The sequence below is a fragment of the Egretta garzetta genome, unplaced genomic scaffold (genome assembly GCF_000687185.1).
Source record: "Egretta garzetta isolate BGI_Z169 unplaced genomic scaffold, ASM68718v1 scaffold194, whole genome shotgun sequence".
Lineage (NCBI taxonomy): Eukaryota > Metazoa > Chordata > Aves > Pelecaniformes > Ardeidae > Egretta > Egretta garzetta.
In genome coordinates this window covers 624,712-645,874 of record NW_009259486.1, presented here as the reverse complement: position 1 = coordinate 645,874, position 21,163 = coordinate 624,712, and the positions used below count along the sequence as shown (strand labels likewise).

Below are 21,163 nucleotides of genomic sequence, written 5' to 3'. Positions count from 1 at the left end.
CCATAAACACCTTTCCCACAAGCTTGTGGCATCCAGTCAAACTCCTCTTCTCTGCAAGTTAATTATTGCAGATATTCTTAATACTGATCTGTCTGGTAGACTGCGGCAGCTGTGAAGTTGCAGGATAGTACGTCCTGCAACATGGCAGTGAAGAGAGAGGCAAGTAGTGTGGGTTGAGAAGACCAGAGGGAAAAAGCGAAATCTTTGTGTGGAATGCCCTTCTTCAGTTTGCTCAGTGAGACCATGCAAGCATACATTAATCCAGTCCATGAAATTTACATTTTTTTATTTTTACTGTTTGCTTTTACTGGAAGAGAGTGCAAAGTAGGGAAATAGTTTCAAAGTGTGTGGTCTTTATGATTTATATGTATTGCTCAGAACTACCACTGACCAAACTTCTTGGTCTTGTTCCCATTTGTTACAGCAATTAAATATTAAGTTGTTGTGAAAGGATTATGCCCTTCCCTTGAAAGAAAAAAACAATGTGGTGACTCCATGGTTCTGTGGCACAGCTGATGTTTTATTCAAACCAATGGGTAAAGGTAAAGAAATGATGTGCCAAGTTTACCCCACCTGGAAGGAATGTAACTGTTCTGGATCTGAAGCAAAGCTAAAGATCTCCTACTCTTTAGTGTATTTGGGAACCAGAGCTTGGTAGGGCTGGAGAGAGAAAAAAAAAATCACTATAAACTGTAGATACATTTGGTTGGCAGGATAAGAGAGCTTGTGTACAGGTCAGTCAAATCCTGAATGCATCACCTTCTTAATTGCAGCCTTTAATCTACATTAAGACTAGAGAACGCTTGTCCTTAAATGACCTTTGCATTGAATCAAATATCACACTGGAAACTTCAAAGTGTAATTGATGACAAATTGTGCAATAAATTAAAAGTAACATTGTAATTTTTCTGTGGTTCCAAGCCTGCAAGAGACTGGCTTTTCTCTTTGACCACACCCATTAATACCAGGGAAGTATTTCAAGCACATAAACAGAGACCTATGTATGGTCACATGGTGTTTTACTGAGTAATTATTTGCTGATTCTGTAAGTGAGTGAAGAGACTGCTGTAAATGGGAAGATGGAGGGGAGAGGAAGGAGTGGCGTATGAAAATCTCTTTTTAAAAAATGCTGGTGATACGTTTCAAAGCTTTGTTTGAAAATCTGGGTTTAGCTTTTTTTTCTGGTTTTATGTTTACAGACTTCTCAAGTAGGTGTCTTTGTTCTGCACTGTCCCCAGTTGGTCCCAAAGATTCATTCAGCCTTCACACAAAGCTGCTTGCTCCTATGCCAACCTTGGGAAGGAGCTCAGAGGAGTGTTCTCCCTTAGTGCCATCTGAGAGCACTCCCTGTTGTGCTGACGAACATGTACCTTACAGAAATACTGTATCTAGCTTTTATAAAAGGATGGCATCTTTCCAAAATCTTAAGCAAGCTGCTTCATGATGCTGGTTGGAGCAATCAGCCTATTGCTCTGTTAAACCAACAGCAGTTAGAAGGCATTCAAAAGTTACTACACTTTAAGCCCTGCTCCAGAACTCACCAATACATAGTGACTATCTGCAAGTCCTCAGCTGTTGCCCTCATGATCCATCAGTGGATGGAGACTTGAGAAATGCTGCTATTCAGCTTTATGAATCAAAAGGCAGTGCTGTCTTGCAAGATACTTCAAATCTGAGGGTATCTAACATCAGCTATTCCCAGTGAAAAGGGATTGTAAGTATCTTTACAAATCCCAACTGTTATTCACATAGGAACATCAGATAAGAAAGCTCATAAGGATGAGTAATACAGCCCTTTTACTATACCTGATGTAGTGCAGATCTTCCTCCAAGGGGAGGCCTGGAAGCTTTCAAATATTTCAACCATTGACTGCCATCATCAGTAATGCCAATATGGTGACTGGTAATGAAAATAATCAGTAGCTTGTTCAGATAATTAAAGCTATTAACCTCTCCTAAATATGGAATAATCCTCCAATTTCAAAAACCCAGTGCTTTTGTTCTGTTGGTCTCTCCAAGTATTGTTTGGCCTCCAAGTTCTTCTTCTTGAGAAGTCTCTGAAGAGGTGACATCTAGTTTCTGCCTGGATGGCACTTGTATCCTTTGCGTTAGACCTTTTACCACACTAGGCAGTCCTTGTGGGACTGGGAAGCTGCCTACCAATGATGATGGCTGGAGGCTATATTTCAGTGTGTGCTGGATTTGATCTGCCAGTAGCTTTTGAGACTAGACCATGTATTTCCCTCACTGTGCCTTCCCTCAACAGTGCTGATTTAGATTTAGATTTTTGAGGTGGAATGAAAACTGGCTGACCTGTCGTGCTCAAAAGGTTGTGATCAGTGGCATGAAGTCCAGCTGGAGGCCAATCACTAGTGGCACCCCCAGGATTACACTGGGCCAGTACTGTTGAACATGGTCATTAGTGACCTGGATGATGGACAGAGCACACCCTCTGCAAGTTTGCAGAATGTACAAAACTGTGAGGAGCGGCTGACTGATACACCAGGTGGTTGCGCTGTCATTCAGAGGGTCCTTGACAAGCTGGAGAAATGGGCCAACAGAAACCAAATTAAATTCAGCACAGCAAAATATGAAGTCCTGTACATGGTAGGGAATAACCTCATGCATCAGTACAGACTGAGGGCTGACTGCCTGCAAAGAAGATTTGCAGAAAAAGATCTGGAGGTCCTGGTGGCCAAAAAAATGGAACATGAGCCACCAGTGTGCCCCTGTGACAAAGAGAGCATCCTGGTCTGTAGCAAGAGGAGCATTGCCAGCAGGTCGAGGGAGGTGGTCCTTCCCCTGTGCTCAGCACTGGTGAAGATGAATAACCAGTGGATCCAGTTATGGATCCACAACTGGGTACCACTTCTGGGGTTTGCAGGACAAGGATGTTCTCATACTGGAGCAGGTCCAGTGAAGGACCATGAAAATAATCATGGGCTTGGAGCATCTCTCATACAAGGAGAGGCTGAGGGGGGTAGGACTGTTTATCCTGGAGGAGTGGAAAGCAGGCTCAAGGAGATCTTATGAATATGTATAAATACCTGATGGAGGAGAGTAAAGCATCACTATGCGCAGCAGCAGATGTTCTGGTTGTTTTGATTTCTGGGTTTTGGATTCAAATACTGAAAACTGACCTGGACTTTTGATCATTTTATTGCAATTGGCATATCTTTTAATTGGTCCCTTACATTTTAAAGTTTTGTTCGTGGAATCAACAAGCAATTTGAAACATATGCAAAGATATTTATGTATGATTGATGATTGCCAAAGCATACATAGGCTTAAAATTCATAAAGCAGGCAATAAATACAAGAGATTGATGGTCTTTCATTAACAGCATCAAAGCTTGCAAATTTTGAAAGGCTATTGACTTACAGCAGTGCAAAGACTGGCTAGTTTAGTCTCACATTATTTCAGCAAGTCTTTGTCTGCTCTGGTAATAAATTAAGGTTAAGTTTGGCCCGTATCTTTATTGTATAGTCTATATAGCATTTTTTGAGCATACTTGTAAACCGCTCAGAATATTTCTGAAAGTGGATAGGGTTTATATTCCATGTGTTTAGGGAGGTTGAAATGTTTCAGTATGCAAAGTACCTCAGGTATCCACAGTGTTCTAGGATCAAATTCAGAAAAGTGCTGAATCTTAATGAGGTCCTGTAACATCCATTAGTCAGTGTAAGGTGTTGATGCGTGCACACTGGACCTTGAGATCTGGCTTTAAACACACGTATGTTGGTGTCATGTACTATATATTGTTCAATGTGAATTTACAGATTATCTTCCTAGAAACCTCCAAGGCTTTTACAGCATACTGAAAAGCCACGCCTTTGAATGCTGCGCAATCTGTCTCTGCCTTTCCCAGGAATAAGATGTGGACTAATTTTTTTGCCTGGCTTTTGTTTCATCTTCACCGAGTGATGTTCTGTTGCTCAGGATACCACATGGGAGTAGCAGGTTAAATCATGCTTATGCTCTCAAGAATCTTACCAGAAGACCTCATTCTTCAGAAGAAGAGGAAAGGAAAAAAGACTTTTGCCTTGTGTGTATAGTGCCTTTTATTGCGCTAATGTGAAATGATTTGATGTGATGGACAGCAGTTTATCAAAACAAAATCTCATTAAAATCTGTCTGCACTTTGCCCTTACTCTCCTTCGCATAATAAGATTGTGAAGCTTTCTGTGACCAGACAGTAACCTGTGGTAACCTGTAGTGTGCGTACATTTATGGGTGATGAATAAAACCATTGTTATCACCCTTAACTGTTGGCATCAATATTGTGCTAATAACATTTGGAAGTTTCTGCTTTATCAGCAGCAATGACTGGCAAATAATCAGCTGTTTTGTAATGGGAAGCTTAAAATAGCAGCCGAAGATATTTGAGTTAAGCTTCATGGAAAAAGACACTGCTGCATTTATTATGATACCATTTTTGTTGTGTAAGGATGACATGATTGTTGTTTTAGCTTTTTAGACATACAATGCAATTAAGAATAATCAGTTTTCCCACACATTCCACAAAGCAACTGAAGCACAAATGCTAATAACTAGGCCCTTAAATTTAGAGTGACTTCCGCTGCTGCATGGGCAACCCACGGGTGCAGATGCATGTTTCATAGTGGCATGCAGCTATTGTGTGATTGCAGTCTTCCTACAGAGACGTGAGTCTCAAAAGAAGTTGCTGATAAATAGTAAACTGTTTAAGATTTGCCCATACTACCAATTTAAATGTATTTTGGAATGCGGAGGAAGGGGATCTGTATATAAGTACATATGAAACATATTGTAGTTTTTGCAATCTGTAACAGGCATCCAAAAAGAATGTGTAAAAAAAAATCTCTAATTTGTGTTTACTGGAAGTAGTAGGTAGTTGCACCAATAAAAACCATATATGCACACAGGTACGTGTAGTGATTAGCCCATAATTTGTGTCAAATGCATGTGGCTGGTTTTAGAATTCAGAACATCAGCCAAGACAGGTCAAGATTTGGGCAGGGTGTTCGAAAACAGATCTTGCCTGTAACTAAAGGTAGTAAGTTTATACTGACAGTTTTAGTTCATCAGTATTCCTACTCAAAGTCATTTATTGGGGGCAGGGGGGCAGGCAGGGAGGAGTGACTTACAAATCCTTAGACCAGGCTCTGTCATGATGGCTTTAGACAGAAATCTGCAAGAACAGATATATCTAAAAAATGTTTATGCACTCATATACAACTTTTCTGTATTCTTTTCCCCAATTTTTTCTGTGCTCATTGCTTTCCTCAGTGTGAGTATGCAGTACCTTATATTATGCATGCTTCTAGATTTTTATTGTATTGGGGCCAAGTTGGTGGGACTTTTTTTGCATGCTTGGGACTATATGTTTGCTGAATTTCACCTTTGCTTGCTAAGAGTCTTGGACTGAAGTCCTTAATTAAATGTGGGAAAAATAAATTGCTAAACCTTATCACTGACCAATACTATTTTCGAGGAAATGAAACATAGCGAGAACAAACAAGTGATAGCCTAACTGTGATGTACAGTTACTTGCATTTCAGTGGATGTAATTTTCTACATATAATTTTAAAGCTTTGACTGTACCAAATGGTAAAAGAGATGTAGTGTGGATTTAGTTGTATCTGTATAACAGGTTGCAAGTTGAAATAGCATATTACTGTTTGTGAAGAAGAATAAGCCACAGTGGCATGAAGAGACTTCATTTTTAAAGTGTTCCCACACCAGGGCTTATATTTGTGTGTTATTTTACCAAAATTTATGTTAAGAATTCACACCTTTAGGTTAGGACATGATAGCTCATAAACAATTGATTTCTGAGAATGGAAGATGAGTTTTGCTCTCTGCAAGAAAGTATCACGAGGCTTCATTACCAGCAGTGCACCAGCCTGTGCTGGCCTCTTGCACTGAAGTCAAATTACTAGTGAAAGAATTTTTCCCAAACACTTGCAAAAATTGCGGTTGTAACACATATGACTGAAACTGCAGTTACACACCCTTGTATAAGGAAGAGGTGTGGAGGTAAGGGGCATCTTTTTGCATCATCCAATTTTAGAAGATGCCCTGACACAATGGTAAAAATCGAGGATGATTCCAGTTACAGATTTTCTTTTTTTCCAGTGAAAATCTAAGTGGAGATGATTTAGATTGACATGAAAGCTGTTATGTCCTACCTGTGTAAATGTTCTGTTCACCATGAAATGTGCCAGTAAGGCCACTTTAATGAAATCAAAAGAAAAAAAAAAATCCTCAAAACTGGAAAAGAAGTCCCATTTTCTCCAGGAGCTCAATCTTGAGGCCACTGACCAAGGAGATAGCTTAATCTCCAGCTGAAGAGCTGGAAAGATGCAGCCTATCCCTTTCATCCCCATGAGAGTCCCTAACTTGTCATAGCTGTTTGGCAGTTTTATTTCTTTTGCATATTTAGTCAGGGTCTGTAACACCTCAGTGCAGCTATCTCCTCTCATTCAGGCTAAGAATGAAGCTGAGTAAATAACTCCTGGCAAGTAAGTGTTAGCCTGGTAAATCCTTTTCAGTCCCTGTGAGTATGGGACACATTTGCAAAGTTTCAGGATGCCTCAAGACACATTTTCAGCAAATAAACTATTAATTAAGATAATTACTCAACTCTAGAAAAATCAAAAGGTCCACATCCATCCTTGTGGATGATTTTGAGCCACTTTTATGGAATTAGAGATTGGATCTGAATAGAAATGTTTAAGGAAGTAATTTGAATATTATTTACAAAGTTTTCACTTAAAAGATGTGCTTATATTTTATAGTTTAGTTACAGCTTATCACCTACCTTTGTTCTTCCAGGCTTTTAAGACCAAGGATGGCTACATCGTGGTGGGAGCTGGAAATGATCAGCAGTTTGTCACTGTGTGCAAGGTAATGGTGTGTTAGGTGACAGTACAGAAATGTGTAATAGTTTCCATTCTGACTAGGAAAATAATTACTGATTGCTTCTTAATTCCCCCTTTTTTTTGTGAAAATAAATAGAGAGTATAAATACTAACCCTGGGCTTCTGGCTGGTAGTTTAGGGGACTGATATGGGTTCTGTGCTTTGCGTTTGTATTCAGAACACCCCAATTCACAAACTTGTGGGTGCTGAACCCCTTTTGAAGTCTGCACAGCTCCACTAGCTAAAAAATGAACAAGCTAACAACCTCCCAGTTCTGGAATGGTGAATGTCACGAAATTCACACTGGTGCCTTTTTCAGGAAGAAATGTGACACTGTTTCTTCATAAAATACATGGTAGGCACAGCTGTTAACAAAGCAAAGCTAGGGAACGGATGGTTCTTGTGCCACTTTAATCAGTAGCTGAGCGCATAGTCCTTTTGAACTCTAGTATGTGCCGGTCTGTGCTTACAGAAAAACCTTGGGCTTCTTAGAAAAGAAATATTACAGGGCTGTGGGCTGACTTTGGAGTCGTGCAGAGATATGATATTGAAGAACAAATCTTCGAACAGGACTGCTGTGTTCAAAATCTGGTATCTTCATTATTTTCAACTGAAGGAACACAACTATGGCAAATCTGTTTTCACAGAGGCTAGCTTGGAAAGTTGTAAAAGAGGTTGGGTTTGTTTTTTTTTTTTTTTTCACATGTGCTTTTCCTGTCATTTTAATAGCTGGAATTGCTTTTCTCTGGACAGTGAATACATTTTAAGAGAAGGAGTGGTTTCAGGGAAACAGTTGTTCTTAAATAAAGTGTAGCAACATTCCAAACAAAAGACCCCAGTAACAGGTAAGCTGGGAGTTTTGCTGAGAAGTTTTGCATATAGCATTAGACAGCATTTTTAAAAATGAGAGTTCTACCTGTTTCCTGCCATTACATTTTTTTCTCTGGGAACTTGGATATTTAACTTAAATCAATCCCACTCTAAATGAGCAGGCAGCCTCAGGAAATTGAGCATTATTTTCCTCCATTTGTTTAGTTAAGACGTTTCACATTTCCATAGATGTTCACAAACAGTAACTGTAATATGTAGTAAGAAGACAGTGCGGTTGTGGTTCTCAGTACAATTTGGGCTACATATCCTCACCTTGCTATTTGAAGGGGTCTGCCTTCATTTGCTTGAACTCGCACTCTCAATACGTAGCAAGTTAACCTCTTCAAAGTCTTGTCAGTGGGTTTTCTTCATACAGGTGTCCAACCACCACAGTGTGGTCATTATCTTAACATGACTGAAGACTAATGACTAAGTGTCTACCTGCCAGAACTCAGTTTTATCAAAGACTTACTGTCTCATAAAGGAAATCTTTGCAGAAAGTCCCAAGGCACAGCTGTGAATGTCATCTTGGTGCTTTATCACCAGAAAAATGACGTACCAAATGCTGGTCTTCCTGCCATCCTTGAGTAAGGCAGAGCTGGAGATCTGGCTTGGTGGGTTCTGACACCATGCTGTGACCTACGAGGCACTAAAAATTCAGCCCGTGCATTCACCTCACTTTAGGGTGCAGCTGAGAAACTGTGACTTGTTGCTACATACTCCCTCTGTAATCAGTCAGGAGTGAATGGTACCCCAGCAGGCAATGTTTCTACTATTTGTGTTACCTCAGAAACTGTAGAATTAAGTGAGATGAATATTGGCCCTAGTCTGCATGCTGATGGTTTTTTGTTTCATCCTTATGAAGGTGTTCTGGTATTTCTAGAATTAGAAGTAGGAGGTACAGGACATTGAAAAACGATGAGTGCTCATATTTCAAAGGGAATAAAAAACCAGAAAAAATAGTTAAGTTTTGAGTAATGGTCAGATTTTTCTATAAACTAGTTATCATACTTGCTTTTAGAAAGAATGGTCTTTTTACCCTTATCAAGTTATTGTAGGTATGGATTTGGGCCGTTAAATTGCCCAGAAATGGAGTGATGTGGAAGTCAGTGGAATGCTGTGAAACCCGTTAGAGATGTGCTCTGTGCTACGTCGAAGGTGATTTGGAACTTAAAACACCATGAAGCAGGAGGGCCAATGAAAGGAAAAGGACTTTATTACAGGAAGGCCCGCAACACCCTAGTGAATCTTTAGTAAATACAGAGACCACTAATTCAAACATTGGAATTGCTATTAGGGAACCTTTCTGAGATGAGTTGGTGCTAAAAATACAGGCTGTATGGAAGCTGTTGCCCTAAAGACACATACTCGAGAGATGTAACAGCTGGCTCAAGCTGTAAACAATTGCAAACATTCTGCTTCAACCATATATTTTCAGGCAAGCAGAAAGAAAAAAACTGGAATAGTTCACTGTGATATTTTCAAAATCAATGACAACTAACTGTAGCTTGTTTGGGGACTTGGATAATTGCAGAAAAACTTTGTAACACTGCTGGCTGAAGCGCATTTCATAGCGGTCAGGTGTTACAAAAGCACATCCTGATGTGTGCTGCTTCCCTCTAAATATGGACACTGAGGAAGAATCATCAGAAGACTGAGCTTTTCTGTACAGCAAAGGAGAGTACAAACAGGTTTGCTGGTGTTGAGTGACAAAACACAGAGAGCATAAACTCTGAATGTGCATCTTAGGTCTTGAAGGAGGCCTAGAAAGAGAACAGCAATTTCATTCCAAGCGGTCACAGTGAAATAAAGCAAATAACATTGGCAGCGTGATGCAGAAAAAGGAATGGCACATTAATGAATAACTTCTCAAATGTGCATTTGTTAGTCATAAAAAAATTGAGAAGAACATATATAGACATGCAGCTTTACAACAGATGGACATTAAGTTAAAGCTGAAGTCAGTAACATTAATTAAAACAGTAGAGTGAGCAACTCCATATGATCATTTTTCATATAACTCATCAAATGGAACCATAATTTTCTGATTAATTTCTTGGGTTTTTTAAGCTCTCATAAATAAGCATTCACTATCATTTGCTTTGAACAACTCTGCATTATTTTTTTCTCTGAAGCAATGATTTGTAACTCCGAAATAACAGTATTAAAAAGAGGAGATAATTTTAAGGGGTTACCAATATTATTGTTACACTTTCAGTAGGAAAAGAAGAACACCTTCTAAAGCTAGATTATAATATATTATGACTTGCATAAACTAGATTGTATAAACATAGAAGGAAAAGAAAATATGCTGTGAAACAAGTGTTAATGGAAGATACCAGCCTGATGTTTTATGTTACCTTGCAGATAAAAATCTGCAGAAAATTTATGTGATATGGTCATTGTTCTAACATAACTTACTGACACTTTGGTTTCCATGCTTAGCCTTGTCACTCTAGGTGACAACTATGTCAAAGGTGACTATCTGTTTTGACTATATCTACATATCTGTTGAAATAATACCTGTTTTACTGATGGTTTTAAGTCATCAACAGCTGTTCATTTGGAAGGGAAGTCATATCCTTATTCACTCCAGCAAAGCGAGGTGTCATTAAATGATAGTGGCCTTGGTCTAAACCAACCTCAGAGGAATTAGTAGAATTTTAGGTTTGAGGCAAATATCAGTGAGATTGACACCAATCTATGCATCACTTACATGTGGTAGTACATAGTCACTCCTGGAATCCATATGCCTGAACATGTTAATAAAACAAAAATTCATTGAGGATCGCTAAATGCATAGAAAGATCTCCAGCTGAGAAATGCCCAAATCTAAAGATGGCTGGAGTTTGGATGAATATTAAAGAAGTATCATATGTCCTGGCCCTGTTCTTAAGCTCTTCCTAAGCACCAGCACTCAGCCAAAGGCAGAGATAGGATGATGGCCTATAGGGACTTCAGCTTTGAGCCAGTACTCTTTTTTTGTAAGCCATCATGGAAATTGCCCTGTAAAAAAATGTAGCATGTTTAGAATGATTATGAAACTCATCATAAGTAAAATTGATCTTGAGTTTGTGTTAGCGAATAAAAATACATGACAAATAGGTGACAGTCTCTCTGTTTGTAAGCTTCTATTCTGCCTTCCTCTGTAGCTAATGTTATTGGGATATTTTTTATTAAATTTGGAAAGCACAACTCATTCTGTTTATTTATGTTCTATATAAATATATTGTGGCATGAATAGATAAATTATATAGTAAGTATTGATTGTCCACACAGCTACTCTGTCTCATGAATGCCTCTAAAAATTCTAAGACTCATTCTCCACATTTAATTCCCTTTATAGTATAATTCACATTGTCTTTGCATGATGGTTAAATTTCTAACATGCCAGGTGGGAGTTACATATAGAAGATTTATTTCTCCTTTCTTGGAGGTTTTATAGCACCAATTTTCTTTATTAATTCTTTTGGAAGAAATTGTAAAGAAAAACTATTACATTTCAATAGAAAAACACCTTTTCATTTTTTTGCCTTTTTGACAGAAATTACCGAAGTGGAAAGAAATAGTCTTAGACACAGCTTTTCTCAGTACAGCATGTGAAGTACAGTCATATTTGTTATTCTGTGACATATAATTTAGTGCAGGATAATCCCACAGATCTCTACAACCTCACGGTAATAACTTACAAACTTCTACAATAAGAATTTCTGCTAGCTAATGGTGAAAGCTATCAACTAAGATTTGGATCTTCAGTTTAGTTTCTGTCTTTTCCTGTACTTGTTATGTAATGTTAACCAGGAGGCATTATCTTTTCTTAATTTTGTAATCTTTATTAAAAGATTAATGAGAAGTAGGGATTTTTGGAAAGCTATCTTAAATCAGTAATTAATTTCCTTAGCAATATACATATTTCCTGCCAAGCACATTTCTTACTCACCTTTGTTTTTACTTAGATCCTGAATTTGCCTGAAGTTAGTAAGGATTCCAGATACAAAACTAATACACTCAGAGTCCAGAACAGAAAAGAACTTATTCACATATTGTCAACCCGGTAAGTTAAAGGGAAGAAATTACATTTAATCTGTTAATGCAAATAGTAATGTATAAGAAGCTCTCATCATGTGCAAATTTTGCTCTTTTGAGATACTTTAAAAAAAAAAATAAAGTATTAACAACACTTTCTGATGTACTGCCTTTTGCACACAGACTATGGTGTGGACTAACAAGAAGCCAGACTGAAGATTTAAGTTTTCAGAAACTATTTTAACTTATTTTTAACCATTAACTTGAATTTTAGTGAAACAACCAGTGCTTTCTGCTTTCCTGGATGAATGTAACTCCTGGAAATAAAATTCCTGGAGCACTGTTTGCTTTTGCTGTGACTGGGATTTTAAAGTTTTCACTGAGAGTTGCTTTATCCAACGGAGTTCCACTTGATGCTACTCCCTCCCTGCTGGTTCTCTGTTGTGGTGCTCTGTGCCCCAAATTCTCCCTGGGTCATTCCTTTTGAAATCAGAAGGATATATGCTTAGTATTCTATGTGGGAATCATCCTATTAAATACTTTAATTAAAAATTATTTAAGAGGAAGCCAGGAATCCTTTATTTGAGAGATTAAACTAGCTTAGTTATCTTCCTCATTCTATTTGAGAAGGCCTTATTTCTGTGGAGTGCTCTTCTGTTTAATGGACAGGATGGTAAATTTATATAATATAAGAAAAAAACTGATCTGTGTAAAGCTACCCACAGGTGGCTTCAGCAACACTTCATATTCTAGGGCATGAGCAGATGAGGCAGTATATCTGCTGTTGTCAATGTTTCAAGAAAAGTCACACTGTCATTTTGACACTTGGCCTGTATGAGTCTTTGTCAACTAACATGTAACAAATACAATTCAGGAAATTTTGGGGGCTCTTTTTAGAAGCATTAAGTCAGATGCCTCCCTGTTTCATTTCTTCTGAGAAAAGAGTTTCAGTAGCACACCCCTCCCCCTCTTCTCAACCCCACACATTTTTTGGATATTGAGAACAAGAATCACCTTGCATTAAAGACTGTAGAGAGTGATTTTTTCCTCTTCCTGTTGCACTTGAACTTTCGTCTCTGTCTTACCTGTCCATTTTCATGTGTCTTGCCCCTGATGAAATACTGAAGTACCAAGTGACTTTGCATTTTCAAAAAATTATAGTACAGCTGTTCATGATAAACTTTTGGAACTTGTATTTACTTGCCTTCTGACAACAAATGTATTGTGAAAGCACAGATGAACACACTCTTCCTATAAGTTTTAAGCCATTGAGAGGGAATAGTTATATTTTGGCCTACTTTTGAGCTCTTACATTCTTGACACTTAAATTTAATTTCAAAGTTGATTCATATTGACTTATTACTTGGGAGTTAATTTCATTTAATATGGCATTTATCTGATGTACTGTGGTACCTTATGAGTGCTGTTTTGCCGTCCACAGATCAATTACTTAATAGCTTGTTGTTTGTGTTTAATTTTGAGTGCAGGTTTTTTTTTTTATGGGCAATAGCTGGAAAAGAAGATAAAGTTCAAGGAACAGTTGTTCTTTGAATGAATTGCCAGAATTCTAATTTGTTTTTATATCTGTAGCTATTAGTTCATCAGATTACCTCATTGCTCTTTCAATTACTGCTTTATGTCTTTTTTGTCAGAGTTTATGTTCTGTTTTATTAGCATCATTTAGGTTGAATTTCTGTTTAATTTATATGCAAGTATGTGACTGTATACACTCTTTTGGAGTAGACATTTCCAATAGTATTCTGTTATGTCATATTACTGTGAATTCATCTGGCATTCAGTTTTAAAACACTGACTATAACAAACACTTTTGGCATTCTAATGGAGGTCAAATATGTTTCCATATACATTCCATGGTAACTTTGCTTTTATTCACTAATGCACAATTGTTTGTAAAATTATATGTGGTTCATTTTTGAAGTTACTTAGAGAATTAAATTAATAGTTTCTCAGTGCTGAAAAATGTCAACCCTTGAGAAATGAAGGGAAATGACAAAATAGTAATGGCAGAATTTCACTGAAAAATACCTTAATTAAATCACTGATTGCTTGATAGTATTGCAGCTTCCAGCACATGGAAAATATAAAACTAAGGTGCGTTAGAAAGAAACACCTGCAGACCCTCCCATTCACTCACTATATGTAGACTGCTGCCCACCTCACAATGAATTTGTGGAGAAGTGAGCTGAAGCAGCTTAGAAGAGTTGTGACTTTATTGACATGGGTTCTACTACAGTCAATTTTGTTGAGACGGGCCCTTCCTTTGTGTGGCAGAAAGCAAAAAGGAATATGAAAGTCCTTTAAGGATGTAGTGAGGCCTTTCACCCATTGTTTTGGTTTAACCCAGCTGGCAACTCAGCACCACGCAGCCGCTCGCTCACTCCCCCCTCCCTCAGTGGGATGGGGGAGAGAATCGGAAAGAAAATAAAAGGTTAGAGCCGAGGGCTGAGATAAAGACAGTTTAATAAGAGAAAATAATAATAATAGTAATAATGAGAATGATAACAGAATATACAGAATATACAAAACAAATGATGCACAATGCAATTGCTCACCACCCGCCGACCGATGCCCAGCCCGTCCCGAGCCGCGAGCAGTCCCCGAGCCGCGAGCACTCTGCCCGCGACCGACCGACCGACCGAACTAACCACCCCCCCGAGCATGACGTTCTATGGTATGGAATAGCCCTTTGGTCAGTTTGGGTTAGCTGTGCTAGCTGTGCTGTACTCCCAGCTTGTTATGCACCTGGGCGAGCAGGAGAAGCTCAAAAAGTCCTTGAGTAGTCTGAGCACTACTTGGCAACAGCTGAAAACATCAGTGTGTTATCAACATTCTTCTGGTACTGAATCCAAAACACAGCACTATGCTATCTACTATGAAGAAAATTAACTCTATCCCAGCCGAAACCAGGACACCCATGTCTCATTTTGATGCTGCATGGGCAAGTTGCATACAATTTGAGCCACAGCGGCTTTTTTCCAGTGATGTTGCAATGGAAAAAGTCAGGAAGCTTGTTTGGTGTGCCAAGCCTAACAGTAAAAGGCAGGTAAAAAAATGCATCTATGTATAGGAATCTGGTGATTCCTAAATGTTCCTTCTCTTTTGTATGTGCTTGGAAACTTAAATGGGAAATATGGTCCTGTAGTGGAATTCCTTGAGACTGTTGCTGCTGATAAGGCCAGTGAAAAGATTCACAGATGTGGTCTGTGTCTCAGCATCTCAATGGTAATTATGGTGACTAGAAGCACATGAGAGGAAACATATAGTTCTGTTTCCTTTCCTCTCCCCCAACCTCTCGCTGCCATTTTCAGTTTATACATTCTTCCTGTTCCACTAAGTCATTGGTATTTTAAGTACCATTTGTATAGCAGATACTTAGTACGCTGCAGTTGCTTGTATGTATCATTGCTGTTGCACAGTACATATATGCATACTTTTTTCCAAGGTTCTGATGTTATAATCTTTTTCAGCTGAGGTCCCACCAGAGCCTAGACTAGGCTTCCATTGACCTATCTAACCTGTCCCCTTCCTCCTATCTCTTTTGAACTATTTCCATACATATGACCTACCTTTTATTTTTTTATTTTTCTTAACTTTCAGAATGGACTAACTGCAATTCATGTCTAACTTCTGAGCGCTTAGTAAGTGCAAGAAGAAGGATTCTTAGCCACCTCCTCTGAAGGAAAAAAGACTTCCCAGGTCTTATTTAGGAATAGAAGGAGATGCTCATACCTGCTCAAAGGGTCAGGAACTCCCTGAAGTCTTCAGCATTTAATTCACTGCATGTGTGGAGCTGAAATTTTTAAAACTGTCTGAACTCTGAATATCAAGGAGGCAGTTGATGCCTTTCATTTGCTAGGGTAAATGTTAAACATTTCAGACTCTGGCCACAGTTTTATTCTAGATGTGTGCACGAAGGAAACATTGGTACAATCAGTCAATGTTAAGGAATGCTGTTTTTTTTAAAAAGCCTGTATCTTGGGAATTCTTGACTCGAATGACCTCTAATTTTAGATCAATAATTCTACTCACCACCTGCAGTAACCGTGCCAGATTTCAAGGCAGTTAGATAAGCATGGGGATTATATAGCACTTAGAAGAAATTGACCTTTAAACAGAAGACTTTTCAGAAAGGTGTGAAATGACCTATTCATCACAGTCAGATGACTTGAGCTGAGTGAGAATACAAGATGGAGATGAATATGGCTTGAGACATAACCGTAGCTTGAAACAACAGCTCTGAGAGGTGTGAATTGTTCCATTCATTTCAGAAAGAATTTTCTCATCCTCTCTCTTCCTGACAGAAGAGTGAAGCACATTTGTCCGTAGCTCTTCACCCCAGCCTGCTGTCTGCTTATAACATCTCAACTCCCTCTGTAGGGTATACATGATAGAGAGAGGGGGAGAGGAGGTAGGAGAGGATAAATTCAAATATCCATAGAGTTTGTCAGATCTCAATAAAAGGGACTGGAAGGTGGACCACTCTGGAGTGGTATGCTGCTTCTCAGACACCCAGCTCTCATCCTGGGGCAAGAGGAGGGGATTACAGAAACCAGGCCCAGGCATCTTTGGGGCAAGAGGAGGGAATTACAGAAACCAGGCTCAGACACCTTGAGAGGGGGAGTGTTTTTCAGTTCCATCTTCTATGGGAAAATGAGTACAATGCTGCAAGGATCACTGGGTCATAAGATATTCACAGGGAAGAAGAATATAGGCCTATAGGGTATTTTGTACTTGTTGTGCTACTGGTGGTGTTATCCCTTTCCCATTTCTGGTCGTCTTCCTGCTATGCTCTTTTTTTCCTGTGCCCATCATCTTCCTCCACTGCCTACAGGTCTTATTTACTCTTTCTTCTCCCACTGCTGACATTTGCACATCTACTGTGTTCGCTTTACAAAAAAGGAAGTTTCGGTGCCTTCTGTATCTTCCTCTTTATTTAGGTGACATTTTCCCCAAACGACAACAAAGCAGAACTCTGACAAAAGCCAATTGCCTCTGAATGCCTTCCTTTCTTGGGTGTGTGCCAAGAGTCAAATTTAAAATGACCCTACCTGGGTGGAGGTCAGGTTCAATGGCTACTACAGAGGCCCCTGAGACTCCCAGCTCATGTGAGAACTGACAGACTACAGAGCGCTCTGGTTTTTATATTTCCAGTGGAAACTTCTGGTTTGTGAGTTAGATGTACATCTATCCACGAGAACCAAGTTTTAATTGCTGCTCCGTTCTCCCCCACCTCCCTTCCACTTTTACCTTTGCTTCCTCTGGAATGGAATAGTACCGGGTACAATGTGGATTATTTTCTGTGTGTGTATATATACATACATATGTGTATATGTGCATACATATGTCAAGACATACATATATCATGTGCGCATGTAACTTGAGATGCATCTGTGCAAAAGCTGGTATAATCCAGTTTTAAGAGTCACTGCTTTGGGGAAGGGGGCTTAATCTGTTGACCTCCTTCTTCAAATTACTCCAGAAATTGAATGTTAATCCTACCCTGCACCTCAGTAATGTAGATGACAGTGCAGCTAAATGTGTAGTCCAGGGTGCTTTGGGAGAATAACCTGTAAATGGAACAGAGTGTGTGGGGTTGTGTGAGTGCAGGAGGAAGGGGAATAGCAGACATGCCAGCAGCCTTTAAACTGAAGCAGCTCACATAATGAAGAACACATAAATTCATCATGATTACTGCTCCTGCAGCTATAGCTAAGTTATTGTAGACTTAAAATCAGAAGTGTTAGGGCTGGAAACGATTCAGAGTGGAACTTCTATTCCTAGCACTTACATTTTAAAGCTCTTGTTCTTGACTGTGCACCACAGCTGCATGTTGTGTATAAAAGTGTGAGGGGAAAAAGAATGAGCAGGAAGGAAGCACAGAGGAACCTGATCCTCAGTTGATGAGATCTTTGCTAAATTGTTTCCACCTAGTAACACAAGAGGAGGGCACCTAAAGGGGAAAGTGTATTATAAAATGTTTAATTTGCCTGATGAGGGGCACTGTTAAATTCACACTTGTTGAGACACACCTTATCTCTGTAAATCTCCTTCCCCATCCCCACCATTTTTTTTCTAAACCAAGAGCCTTGCAGACTGAAGTCACTGTTGATAACATTACAGGAATGAGCATCTGGTTGTTTACTGCTTCAGCAAGACAGGAATCTGAGTTTTGAAAGATAATGGACTTCAAGGTAGCACAGCTGGTGAGGTTTACTTAGCCCAGTAATCAACCTCACCATCGGTGCATAGATGGTTGAGCTGTGTGGGCATCAGCTGCCAAACTGCCATAGTTTGCTTTAAAATGCTTTCTTTTAAATTGCTATTAGTTTTATGTTGTGAGTGTGTGCAACTGAGAGAGATGTAAAATGTCTCCAACATCTGATTTTTGGATTGGGTAATCTAAAGTGTATTTTTCTGTGTTCTTTTCTCACCATTTAATAAGCCTCTAAGCATTTTCAAATGTAAGTGTGAAGTTCAAGGTCCTTCCTGAAAGGGAACTTGCTGTCTTTTTTCTGATGATGTATGTTACTAGTTACAATGCTGCTGAAATCAAGGGAGATCTTTTCATTGATTTTTGAATGATCTTTTTGACCTTAGCTTATTAGCTCTTCACTCCCCTTGAGTGGTTAAAAGAACAGCAACAAAATCACTATAGCTTTCCATTATTCTCAGCATGCTTTTACTGATGTGTGTTTACCTAGCTGATTTCTAGTTAATTTGCACTTCCTTTGTCGTAACTATAGAAGCTACAGTCCTTTTGCTTACTTGAGAAAGAGAGAGGAAACCTTGGGAAAAGGAGTACACTTCTAATGTGCATAGTCTAACATCTGAATCCCAAAAGAACTAGTTCTGGAACATGCTGGATTTTCCTGCTCAGGAGTCATAAGAAATGTATTTTACAATATGGATGTGTTTCCCCTCTCTTTGGTATGCCATTCTTTAAAAATCATACATGGTTTTAAAACAGCATTCAAAACTTCATAATGGAACATGAATGTCCTTTCATCTCTAGCACAAATTCTGCACATAATGGTGAAGTTTTATTGATAGTTCTATTAAACTGGTAACAATATTTAAAGTATGCAGAAATTTAAAACCAGTTTCAGGGTGATTTTCTGGTTCCTACAAAGATCTGGACTGTACTTTATGTAGCTACCACTTACAATCTACTATATGTGACATCTTTCAAAATAGTTGACATATCACTCAGTAAAACATGTCAGCACAATCATGTTGATCCCAGAGATTTTAAGGGTCTGTTGTGGTTTGCTGAGTGATTAATCAGTAACCAAGAGGAGACTAATTAGACACTAAGACAGAGATGCTTACAGACTATTGAGTAAATACTATAGTATTCACTTTAAAAATTCTAATTGTATATTTACTGTACACTAACGGGTAATTATCTATTATTTGAATCTTCCAAATAATTTTTTCTGTCTTTTTTGTGTAGTGCCTTCCATAGATGTTACTATAAGAAACTGTAAAAACTATTATACTGAGTTAACTACCACTAAAGAAATGATTAGCAGTGAAGAAAGTACTGTAGATATTCAAAAGTAAATAGGCTGTTGATGGAACAAACTATTGCAAAAACCATAATGCAAACTTGGGTTATGCTAGAAAACACAAGAATGCTATTGTGGACTTTAGCAAGAACAGAGAAGGTTTTTGTCATTGACTGCATGTAAAAAACTATTACTAATCTAGATGTTGCTGTTCCATCTCCATTTGGTAGCTGTCCAAATTACTTCTCTAAATTAATTGCTATAAGTTCCCTATGGAAAAGAGCAGTATTTTGCTTCAGTAGTTCTTCTAAATGTATTCTGTGTGGAATTGGATGGTTTTATCCATTAGAGAAATGTGGATGCCGTTCCACATAGGATGTAGGGTGTAGATTGAAGGTTTCCTAGGAAACATAAAAAAGGGATATATGCAAAGAATGCACAGAGTGGATTCATTCATGCTTTAGAAGTCTTTATTTCACTGAAATACAGAATATTTGCTAAGAAAGAAACCAAGTTTACATTATTAATTAACAGGATGAGAAACTTAGTGCATTTTAGTAAAACTTGGGTATGTTTCTAACTCATTAAAGCCATTTCATTCAACTTGTGCAAGTCAAGCAGACACTTTCTTTTTTGCAATTAATGATCCATTCTCCCTTTTTTTATTAGAATTTATTAGAAAGCAGAAGGGGATTTAGGTCTTGCTTTTTAAGAAGCAAAACTACACTTGTGGTTTGTGTAAGGAAATAAGGTGTAAGCCATATTTATTTGATATTTAATTTTTGGAACTTTTGGAGGCTGTTTCTTATATTGTGCTGTAATGGTTTTGATTAATTTACTGACTGTATAGTTTAAATTTAGCTTTTTTCATTTAATGGTGCCTGCTAGGTTTATGAATTGAGGAAAAATATATTTAGTTGGATTTCTTCCCATGAAATAACATTTTAATTAATTCGGCTCATGCTACACTTTCTATTCGTCTAATATTTTTAATCGTGAAAAATCTTTAATGTTAAATGTTTCAGATTCCGATGCCTCATTTCAATATTGTAATTTCAGTAATTTTGTGAGCGCTGTGTAATTCAGTGCAGAGAAGGCTTAGAATACTGCTTAAAATGCAAATAAGACGTCGTGGAGACTAATCTCTCTTTTAGTGAGGAACCTTAGTACAGGCTTTGCAGTAAAGATCCTAGTAATGGGTTTGTTGTCCATTGGGGTACATATCCAAAGAGCCTGAATTCAAGCTTCATACCACAGACAAGTGCAGTAAAAAGTAAATTCTTTTGAACTTCTAAAATACTGGTAATAATTGTAGAAAGCTAAGCTACAGATTTAAAAATATTCTAGAAATAAATCATAGATAATTTAAAAGGCGTTTATGTGATTATATCTATAGCAGATGGAGCATTTTAGAGGGAAAAGGGACTCATCTGGAAATATATGAAGTTGTAGCATGAATCACATGGTCGAGCTCTCCTACAGTCACTGAGTATCACTGAGGCTCCATGGAGAGATAAATGTTCTTTTGCAAGTGTTGTACTTCAGAGTTCAGATGCTGAACAGTCTTGGATGTCTTTTTACTATCTTAAAGTTGGAAGATTGACCGTTGTTTAGCCTTATATGTGTTTCCATCAGTGGTTTTATTTATATATGTATATAAAAATTACTTTTTTTTCCCCACTGAAAGACAGCAGATGACATTGTAAATTTTTCAGTTAAGAAAAGGAAATTATATACTAAGTAGGATATTTATAAAAGGCAATATCAAAGCATAGAGAAATGTTTTAAAACAAGTGTTAAGGGGAAAAGGATTGGCCAGGCCTTGTAAATTCCTGC

The 21,163-nt window shown here is 38.2% G+C and overlaps 1 protein-coding gene across 1 annotated transcript in view; it reads left to right on the top strand.

Annotated features, from left to right (window-relative positions):
* The window catches only part of SUGCT (succinyl-CoA:glutarate-CoA transferase), a 337,169-nt gene that overhangs the window by 119,474 nt on the left and 196,532 nt on the right, over positions 1-21,163 (top strand). Inside the window, exons 9-10 of the mRNA XM_009637219.2 lie at positions 6,817-6,888; positions 11,729-11,826. Of these exons, the coding sequence (XP_009635514.1) occupies positions 6,817-6,888; positions 11,729-11,826 (170 nt within the window). The remainder of the gene's footprint in view (positions 1-6,816; positions 6,889-11,728; positions 11,827-21,163) is intronic.